General features: G+C 47.6%; 5 protein-coding genes across 5 annotated transcripts; 2 read left to right on the top strand and 3 right to left on the bottom strand.

Annotated features, from left to right (window-relative positions):
* Positions 1 to 767: 767 nt before the first annotated feature.
* On the bottom strand, positions 768 to 1,960 carry PPTG_00549 (hypothetical protein; the record flags this gene model as incomplete). The annotated part of the gene is made up of 1 exon (XM_008891950.1): positions 768 to 1,960. The coding sequence occupies exon 1, from the start codon at positions 1,431 to 1,433 to the stop codon at positions 768 to 770; it is 666 nt and encodes a 221-aa protein (XP_008890198.1). The 5' UTR covers positions 1,434 to 1,960.
* Positions 1,961 to 2,455: 495 nt separating this feature from the next.
* On the bottom strand, positions 2,456 to 5,847 carry PPTG_00548 (hypothetical protein; the record flags this gene model as incomplete). Its single annotated transcript, XM_008891949.1, has 9 exons — positions 2,456 to 2,584; positions 2,641 to 3,157; positions 3,230 to 3,357; positions 3,402 to 3,780; positions 3,889 to 4,894; positions 5,053 to 5,160; positions 5,222 to 5,473; positions 5,539 to 5,613; positions 5,667 to 5,847. 9 exons carry the CDS (start codon positions 5,845 to 5,847, stop codon positions 2,456 to 2,458), a joined length of 2,775 nt encoding a protein of 924 aa, XP_008890197.1.
* A 1,721-nt stretch (positions 5,848 to 7,568) lies between these two features.
* On the top strand, positions 7,569 to 8,310 carry PPTG_00547 (hypothetical protein; the record flags this gene model as incomplete). The annotated part of the gene is made up of 4 exons (XM_008891948.1): positions 7,569 to 7,721; positions 7,792 to 7,870; positions 7,937 to 8,091; positions 8,161 to 8,310. The coding sequence occupies 4 exons, from the start codon at positions 7,569 to 7,571 to the stop codon at positions 8,308 to 8,310; spliced, it is 537 nt and encodes a 178-aa protein (XP_008890196.1).
* Positions 8,311 to 8,359: 49 nt separating this feature from the next.
* Positions 8,360 to 8,479, bottom strand: PPTG_20757 (hypothetical protein; the record flags this gene model as incomplete). The annotated part of the gene is made up of 1 exon (XM_008892955.1): positions 8,360 to 8,479. One exon carries the CDS (start codon positions 8,477 to 8,479, stop codon positions 8,360 to 8,362), a length of 120 nt encoding a protein of 39 aa, XP_008891203.1.
* Positions 8,480 to 8,858: 379 nt separating this feature from the next.
* PPTG_00546 (hypothetical protein) lies at positions 8,859 to 9,101 on the top strand (the record flags this gene model as incomplete). The annotated part of the gene is made up of 1 exon (XM_008891947.1): positions 8,859 to 9,101. One exon carries the CDS (start codon positions 8,859 to 8,861, stop codon positions 9,099 to 9,101), a length of 243 nt encoding a protein of 80 aa, XP_008890195.1.
* Between the last annotated feature and the right edge of the window lie 991 nt (positions 9,102 to 10,092).

Genomic DNA, 10,092 nt, shown 5'->3' with positions numbered 1-10,092 from the left:
CTACTTGTGAAGGCGTGGTGCTTTTCTTGTACTTATGGGAATGTTAAGAAATGAAAAGGCAGTAACATTAGATTATTGTGCATCAAAACAACGGCAAGTGTTTTTAGCGAAGCCAACTCGTGACCACATCCCAAGGCTTAGTGACGCATCGCGATTCTTCCAACCGCTGCGACTTTGAGCTCGCAACCGAATTCATTCAGCGGGCTCCATTAGCTTTCAGGCCACGCACTGAAAATCTTGAAACCGGCGCTGAGGGATGCGAGCAATAGCATGGGTGAAGACCTGACTGAGTTTATGCCGTATAAATGGTGGGGAAATCGACGTTCAACTACCAAGATCGCCTTTGGTCAACCACGACGTAGCTGACGGCTAAACGTGATGCGGCGAGCTGAACGATTGCTATCGCGTGAACTTACTAGTAGGCAAGACCCCATCTATGCTCATGCAGTGTCGCTACTGCGCTGCTACTCGGTATGTGACGGTGTGCTCTGATAGAAGTGCTGGCTCGACCACTTCGTAAGAGCTGTCGATGCGACCGCGGTGTTGATGCAGCTGGTGTTTCTGCTTTACTGGCGCTATACTCCGCACTCGAGTCGCTATCACCGTCTGGTTAACCTTCCTTGCAGTGCACAGTGCTGGTAGCTGACTTGTCTCCACTGTTTGAGTAAATGAAAGCAAGCTTTTTTCCACACTCGGTTCAGCTTTACAGTCGCATTTGAGTAACGACTTAGTAACTCAACGTTTAGAAAGACGTCGCGTAGCACCTCTTAGTTTACTACGACACTTGAAATGCAATTGGGTTTTGAATACCAGCGTGTTGATACTGGAATCACCAATGCCCGTCGCCGTTGACGAGAACCAAACCGCTGACGTTGCTTGGCTCGGAAATGATACAGAAGTGCCGGCCGTTTACGCACAAATTTGGTGATAGTTAGTGCTTTAGCTAATACATCTCCAATGAATCCGACCCCGAACATGTCTTTCAAGAGCAGATTGGGTGTATGAGCTGAACATCCATTACAAGTCAGAGTGTGAAGTCTCTCCTCGAGTAATTCCCACGACTTTCGCATATTCGAAGCATTATCCGTAACAACAGCGCATACGGATCCTTTTCCAGCAATACGCTCCACTTCCTCAATCATTGTGGCCATTACCGATGCCATGTACTCACCCATGTGCTGCTTATCTCGAGAGCGGGTGGATGACCAAAATATGGGTCGAATGAGGGAAGCAGCGATCATAAAGTTAATGACACTCTCACTATTAGGGTCTGACCAACCATCACTGACGATTGCGACGTTACCCTGGCTTCTCAAAATATCCATGACTTCCATCAGCTCTTCGGCGTACACGTTGTCAAGCAAAGATGTAGCCAGTTCTTGGCGTGTTGGTAGCGTCATACCAGGGCGATACTTTGTCAGAACGCTGCGCATTTCTTGGTTTTGAATAACATGAAACGGAATACCAGATGAATAAAATGCTCGAGCGACCTCATTGTGAAACTGTTTTTTTCTGTTTGAGAAATTGGTCCGTGTAGAACAAGATTTGAGCGGAAATTTTCTGTGCGAGCTCGCTTGGATGGGGTAGGTGAACTTAGTGCCTCGCGTGCTCGTTTTCCAGGTGTAGAGGGATACCGAGCGCGGACGCTGTTGGGCGCTCTAGGGCACCGACGAATGTGTGGTCGGAGATTTTGTTTTGGCTGTGCGTGGCGAATTTCTTTAGAGCAGTGCTTGCACGGTGCTGCTTCTTTGTCATTGACCATCTTGGGACGATCACATCGAACTCTTGCCACACACCATGGGAGGAGCAGCCAAGTCCACCTTTATTCTCTTGCTGATCCTTCTCCAGAAGCTGCTGCCGGTTCATCGAAGGGATATCTTGCTGGGACAATGTGCTGGTGCTCCTGTTAAAGAGTAAAATGAACAATGCTAGGTGGGTTTCACCGCAAGGCTCTGACAGCTTCAAGTTTGCTTAGCAAACATTTCTGGCACACCAACTACACATAATAGTTAATACCTCTAATAACTGTTATTAGGATGGGAATAACGGTAATTGGTATTAACTCGGTAGCTTTTTCGACCAACACTATAAGCTACCACATACTGTACAACTTTAACCCCTTGAACGGGAGGCCTCTGGAGCGCCCCCATCTACCGAAACCCTATGGGTTTTAACGTGTATCGCCTTGTTTACAAATATGTAGTCAAAAAGCTACCTTGTATATTGGATAGGCAGACACAACACCTACTCCTAGACGCGGCAACTTTTGCTAACGTGTATAGTACACGATAACACAGTGCTGAGATACACTTTACTGGATACTATACACTTTAATTGAATGACAAAGACAGTGTTAGAAATTGCAAGGACAGGGTGCATGCTCCAGAGCCATGGTGAATGCGCATAAAAGAAGAAGCAATGAGCGGCTGTGTGCTCGGGTTCAATGAGCAATCGTTCAATTGTCGGAGCGCCGGGAGCTACCATCATCGCTGGAGTAGTCGGCATGGTCCAGATCTGCAGGAATGCGCGCCCGAATCTTCCGCTCCGCGACCGTCGATGGCAGGGAGGTGCCGTTCTTCCAGGCCTTGTGCCATATAAATCAAAGCACGACATGCCAGTACCGTTGTAAGTCCGCCGCACCTTGTCGCACAGAAAGACACGGCGTGCCTTTGCCTCTTTAGCACGCTCTTCGTCTGACGTTTCTCTCTTCTTCTTTCGTGTCTTCAGCTTCAGCTTGCAGTCACTGCAAAATATTGAAGAACCGCCACCAGCGACACCCTCTTCATCCACACCCTTCATTAGAGAGCAAACCTTGCACGCCCTGGTGCGCCTCTTGCGGCCTTCGTGGTTGTTCCCAGGGCGCCATTCGTTGTTCGGCACAGGCATGTGACGCGTGGCAGCCTGACGGGATTGAGCCCTCGCTGGGGTCGACTGGAGTGCCTCATTAGTGCGTAGCGACTCCCAATCCCTGTCGCGGAGCTGGCACAACTCGAGATGCAGTTGCTTCAGAAACTTTACGTGCGACACCTTCCGCAGGCCATCCTTCGATCGACGCTGGTTGTAGACGATGTAGGCATTTATAATCGCTAGATCAACGAGTCCCAAAAAGAGTGACTTGTAATATTTCTTGTACTTGATCGCCAATTGGAGAGAGTACCTAAGGTTAGCATGTATAATACACGATTAGCCAAACCGGTAAGGTGTCCATACACCATAGCGAAAGACTTACCTCTGTAGTCTCAACTGGTCGTGTACGTCGACTCCCCCCATGAAAGTCTGATAATCTTTTAGAATGCGAGGACATGCCACTTCCGCTTGTTGCCCGCTCAATTTGTCACGACGAACTACACGATCCAGCTCAACACTCCCTCCAGAGCTAAGCATGTAAACCGCTTGACTACCCACCAGCGCAAAGCCCGCAAGCCAGGGACAGCATTTGATTCCGTAACAGTGTAAGTACCTCTGTCGATATTTGCTGGACGACTGCGAGGCGCCTTCACCTTTTTTTCTCCCTTTTTTGCCTTCTTACCAACCAGCGACACCGGAAGCCCGCGCCTATCGGTACGAATCGTCCCGATGGTGTAGTAGCCTTTCGTGAGCATCTGCATCGCTAACGGAACCGACGTGTAGTATCTGTCCGTCACAACAAGCCGCATTGCTCCTGTTCCAGGTCCTGTTGGGCCGAAAACGTGCTCGAGGTTCCGTGTTACAGCGGCAGGGCCAGACTTGTAATCAGTGGACTGACTTTCTTGGGCTTGTTTACCAAGGTAAACTTCAAAACTGTACATACAAGATAGCAAAAGTGTTAGTGTGTACGGTCCACGATAAAGAACTTGTATATCAAAAAAAAAAGCTAGTGCCCCATGATGGAGCACTAGCTTGACTCACCGAATGCAATACGCCGTTGTACTGCAGCAAAGCATGAATAGCTTTGTCCCCCATTTATGGGGCTTGTCTTTCATGTACACCCGCATTTTATTGAAACTCGAACGAGAAGGCAGCATGGCCTCGTCAAAAGCCATAACTGCTGGGGGTATGTAGCCAGACTGGAAGCGTGCCTGCAAGGCATCAATCACAGGCCTCAATTTCCACGCCTTATCGGTACGTGCACGCTCATCCGAGTTGGAGCTAAAATGCAAGTTACGAGAGATGTGCATGAACCGATCACGAACCATGAACTGACCGAAACACCCGCGAGGAATCGCCCCCTCATCCACGGTTTTCCAGTGGTTCTCAAGTTTCTCCTTGTTCGGGCAAACACTTCTTGCAATCAGCAGCCCGATGAACACACACAGCTCTCGCCCCGTTATTGCCGCAGCCTGCTCCAGCTCCTCTCGAATCTGTTCGCGAGTTTTTCGCTTGAAGCCAGGATGCTTCGTTTCCCTTGCCACTTGCTTAGCGAATTGCCCTTCTACACGGTCGTCAAGGCTCTCGTGGTAGTAATCCTCACTGGCACTAGCAATATCGTCCCACAGCGCAGGCTGTGCAAAGTACAAGAATGCCCCAGATGGCGTTGCAGCAGCTAATAGAGCTCGTGATGTGGGACCGAACTCCCCCTGGTATAGCCGTGGATAGTCGTCAAGCATTGCGTTGGTAGGTCGAGGCTCATACGGTTCCATTAGATAGTCGTACGGCGTCTGTGTTGTTGGTGCAGACCAACCTCGCTCTGCCATCTCCCCAAGAAGCTCTATGGGTAACGGCCCACGCTCCACTGTTCCAACACCTCCAACAGCATCAAGTAGCGACCGGTCAAATAGCATTTCGGGCGGTGGTGGAATTTCTTCATCATCCAAGGGATGGCTATTGTCGGCCAGCAAATCATCAGCATCCCAGCTCACACCTTCATCATTTTCGGAGTCAGATTCCAAGCGCACGTATCCATCGCCAACAAGATCTGTGGTTGGTCGAGCAAAACATGAACATACACGTTATTCTTCAATCGTATAGTGTATGTGTCCTTAACATGTACCTTTGCTCTCGTTATTGATCTCTGTATGAATAATACATGTTAGTCAGACTGTTTAACGTGTACATACACATGCTGGCGCGTACCTGCTTTGTCTGTGAGCTCCGCATTAGACGAGGCCACTTCTTCGTGATTGCTGGTGACGTCTGCGTCCTGAAACGCGCTTTCGAGGTTCCTGGGGTTCCGTGATGAGCCTACAGAACAGTAGCGTTATGATTCGATGCCTAATGCGTAAATCAGCAGCAGCAATCGTACCTGGCAATGACTCGGATTCGTTGCTCTCAACAGACTCGTCCGCAGATGAATACGACATGCCAAGAGGCGACCCTTCAACTATGACTGCGTTGTTCTCTGGAGATGGCGTTGTAAGTCGGTTGCCTTGTGCGAGCAAGCTTTCGTTGCGCAGCGAAGCGCCCACATTATCTTCGCCAGCATCAGCAGAGTTTTCGTGTGCAGCTTCACCAGCAGGTTGTTCTGTTCCAGCGCTTCCAGCGCTTCCTGCGTGAGCTGCAGTACAGGTACATGATAAGCACACTCTCAAACATGTCTAATACACGTTACTAGCTCGTTACCTTTATCTGAGCTTTCCGAAGCCAGTGAGGCCGCTACATGCCCCTCATTGCGCTGCTTTTCCCGGGCGAGCTCGGCTACAGCACAGAAGTTAGCATCCATCACCAAAACGTATCAGCAAGTGTCTTACCGAGGTCCAGCGTGTCCAGGTATCGCATCAACTCTTCCTCCCCAACAAAATAGTCTGTCCTTCTTACATCCTTCTTTGTTTTGCCTGGCTTGAGATACGTGAAATGGTTAGACAGCCCAGTTGGGCGTCTTGACCTCCAGCCATCCTTTTTCAGCTCCCTCCAACGCGAAGCGAACGCCATATCAGCTTGACGGGGGAGATTCTCGAATGAATGAGAAAAATGAGTGGCCACTGAACAGTTGTGTGGTACACCCAATATGTCCATCCTGTGCTCACAACTGGTCACGGCTTTCACACAGTTTGCAAAGCAATGGAAAACCGTGGATACACTACCTACCCCTAGGTGACATGCTTTTCGTATGGAACCATACAAAAGGCAAGTCAAAAAGTCCTTAACGTGGACCGTACACGTTAAGGAATTTCGTTTAACGTGTAAGGTCCAGGCTCTTCGCGTTCAAGGGGTTAATAGTAATCTACGTGGTCCGTACCGTCTGCTCGATACTGCAATAATCTTTTGGATGATTTTTTTTTCAAACAAGCATACAAACAGATCTGAGTTGAACAAGCTCTGAGGACTCCACAATGAAAGGAATTTTGATGCGCGTGGGTGCGGTTACAGTGCAAGACGAGGTGTACACTGCAGAATCTAGTAGAAAATGCAGAAAACCTTTTCCTAATGTAAAATTGGGAAACTGAGTTACAAGTAACATTAGTATACCCTCAAAGAACATTATGCTTGGACGAGCTTCGTTCAACTTGTCGCGCGTGCGCGGGATGATAGCTTATTAAAGTTATGATGGCCAGACCCTAACGCATATACGTCAACGAGAACTGCCAAGTACATGTACTATTCAAGTACGAAGGATTCAATGCGTACGCGTGGCAATCCACGACTGTAAAGGAAGTCTCACTCGCTCAGAAATTGATCAAGTTCTCGCTTGAGGGAACACTGCCAGTCGGTGTCTTCGAGATCGAAAACCTCCCAGCATTTTTTTTTTTTTACAATTCGTACACCCACTTAAAAAGTTGCTGACATTGAATGTATCCACTCAAAACTAGGCGTTTCGGATACGAAAACGGTGTTCTTTGCCAGCTATTTGTGTTTCTTATACGCCACAAACCTGTCAAGCGATATAAGGACATATGTGTTTTTGTTTTTAAAGGCGCAACAACTAGATGGGTTTGCGTGTAAAAGCATTGATCCGCTCTTTATAACGGTGCCAAGCGGCGCTTCTTGGTCAAATTCCGAGCTATTCTCGATCCTGCTCAATCATCACGAAAATTGTATGAAACGTAAGAGTCACAAGTCGGATTTTACTGGATGCCCATCCTGAAATAAGAGTTATAATGGCTACTATTATCCTGTTTTCCGGACAATTTAGTTTTGCTTGCAGTTTGCGCACACTCAACGACTCCACCGTGAGCGAATTTGCAGTCCGGCGCGCACACTCAACGACTCCACCGTGCGCGTAACGATCACTGCGAAGCAAGGTGACCCTCGCCTCGACGGGTACGACCACTACAGCACGAGGGCCTGCGTTCTGGCTACATCGGCTACGCTACGAATACGACGACGAAACGAGTACGGGATAAGCCCACTTCGGTAAAAATGGTTCTGGCTATGGCAGCGACGGATATGACGACTGGCGCTCGATTACTAAGGCTATGATGCCGGGGGGAAAATGGCTTCTGATACGACGTCTGTGGGTACAGAGACAACAGCTACGACGTCTAAGGTAAATGGACAGTTTAAGTCAATGGGCCAGATTAAGGCGCGCCAATAGCAGTTGAATCTGCATTTGATTGGTTATATATAGACACGTACGCCTTTCCACTTATACCTCTCAGTTTTGATCTAAGCTGCCAAATATGAAGTGTCGCACGTACAGCAAAAAATCGAAGATGGCCTTCGTGAAGTCTATCCGAGAAGGGGGCGATATCGACGATATCAGCGAGAAGAACGGTGTTCCTGCCCGCAACTTGTTCCGATGGGTTGGAGAAGACACAAAATGGCACGAAGAGGGGAATGAAGGCCCCTTACACCTTCAGCAAACGGTGCGGCCCTGACACCGCTCTGCCAAAGGAATCTGAAACCAGTATTCACGATTGGGTCGTGAGTCAGCAGGTTAAAGGAGCTCCTGTTGGAAGGAAGGACATCGTCAGAAAAGCCAGCCACATTTTCAAAGATGGTTATTCATCAACCAGTAGGTGAGGGTTGGTATCGACGGTTCAAAACTCGCTTTCCTGACGTAAGCTATCGGGTCTCTAAGTCGGTGTCGAAGGTGCGCAATTACGTGACAAAAATGGAAGTGGCTACTTTTTCGGGTCTTTGGCTAAGGTTATCGTGGAAGAGAACATGGACGCGACTCGCGTGTTCAACGTTGATGAAACTGCACTCGAGAGTTCCCGCAAAACAACACGCGTGGTAGCTCGTGAAGGGTCAAAAATGTTTGGCACACTGATCCTACTACACGCTTTCTTCTCTCTATTGTAGCGTGCAGTAGCGATGGAGGCTTTGTCGTACCTCCTTTATTTGTTCTACCTTGTGAACCAGTGGAAAATGAAGTTCTTGAACAATGTAGTATACCTGGAGCTGCAGTTACAACTACAACAAGGCGTTTATGACAGCGACTCTATTTGCTAATGGATCTTTGTTTTTCGCATTTGCTGTTCCTACACCAGTCAAACGACCACTACTCCTCGTCATGGATGGCTGCGCATCCCGCATTGCCGATGGAATCGTCGGGACCACCGACCGGATGCTTGTCAAACTGGTTTGCTTTCCCGCAACCGCACTCACCTACTACAACCATTGGACGTTATAGTGTTCTCTTCGTTTAAAAACACACTCCACCATCTCATCGACGCTGTCATTTGTTCCAATGGTTTTAATGTGATCAGCAACGAAAAAGCTCTCAAAGTGGCAACTCTTGCATGGACAAGTTGCAACTTCAACATCAACATTTCCTCAGGCTTTCGGAACTGCGGAATTTTTTCCATTAAACCTCGTAAAAATGCACGAAAAAATACACAACTGTCAAGATAACGGCGTCCCCACGTCTGTAAAGAAGCCGCGCGGTTGCACTACAAGGAGACAGTGCAGCACGATATACTACTTCTACCTGCTCGTCAACACAAGCAGGGAAAGAGAGGAAAACTAAGACAGTAGCTGGTAGGTTGTTAACTCGCGAGATGCTACAACAAGCCTTCTCAAGCAAGACTCCGAACCGAACCCGAAAACTAGCAAAGAGTAAAAGACCTACAAAAACAATACGAGATCAGCGTCAGGAGCAGGAGTGCAAGCAAGAACAGGATATCCACCAAGAGCAGGAACAGGGACAGGAGCATGTCCTCGACCAGGAAGAGCAGCAAGCAGAGATACCGACGACACAGAGCAGCCACAAAGATCCGGTTTTGTTTATTGCGAACTTCTAGGTACTTTACCCTTTTAGTTAATATACCCCATACTTTGATCCTTCACAATACTCTCATTTTACAGAGTGTAAATCAGAATTTACAGAAATTTAAGTGTACTTGCAAGACCGCACATAAACAGTATCTATCCATACTCCAACCAAGTCTATTTTTGACTTAAACTGGCACACCACCTGAAACCAAGCAATGTCGCTACAGTGTTGCACGATTGTTGCTCTAGTTACAAGTTGCACGAATGTCGTTCTTCACCGGTTGGATCAACATTCACCCTCTTCCGCATAGAATATCAGATATCATCCAGTATCTCGTCAGTTAATCTTACTCTTAGTAAGTAAGTAAAATTGACGTGGTTACACAAGTATCCGATTATTCGTTTACATAGGATCCACGAGGGGTCTCGATCCCACCTAAACTCTGGACTCTGGATATAAATATCCAGAGAATTACCTGTCATATTGAAATAATCCATTACACGCAAACAATATGCACCACAAAAACCAAACCGGCCACGAGCGGATGTAGAATCGAACACCATACAACACAAAAACGCATAGGTCATGTCATTCATACCATTAAGAAAATAATCGAAAATACTGAATCAATCGTCCATATCACGAGGAGGGGATGCAATGAGAAAAAGCCTTGCAACTTGAGAAAGTTAAGATGGGCTTCGCGAATCCTGTTGAATTTATGAACGCTTGCTTGACGCGAAGTCGAAGATGTCGTTTTAGTATAGCAATAAATTATGAATATATTTAAAGAAAGAAATAATTAATGAAATTGGCATGTGACTGGTGACTTGGTTAGTGACTTTTTCACGCCCATTACATCGCGAGTATTGGTGTGCATACGCTGTAGCAATCCAGCGTGCAACGGAACACGTAAGTTCGTTTTCTCCACCTAAAAGGGCTAAGAAATGAGCCATTACAATCAAAACTAAGACTAATGCCGTGCCGTGCCCGGAGAAGCTCTGAATATTTGCGTATTAGCG

Source organism: Phytophthora parasitica (assembly GCF_000247585.1).
Source record: "Phytophthora parasitica INRA-310 unplaced genomic scaffold supercont2.1, whole genome shotgun sequence".
NCBI lineage: Eukaryota > Oomycota > Peronosporomycetes > Peronosporales > Peronosporaceae > Phytophthora > Phytophthora nicotianae.
This window is presented reverse-complemented; position numbering and strand designations above follow the sequence as displayed.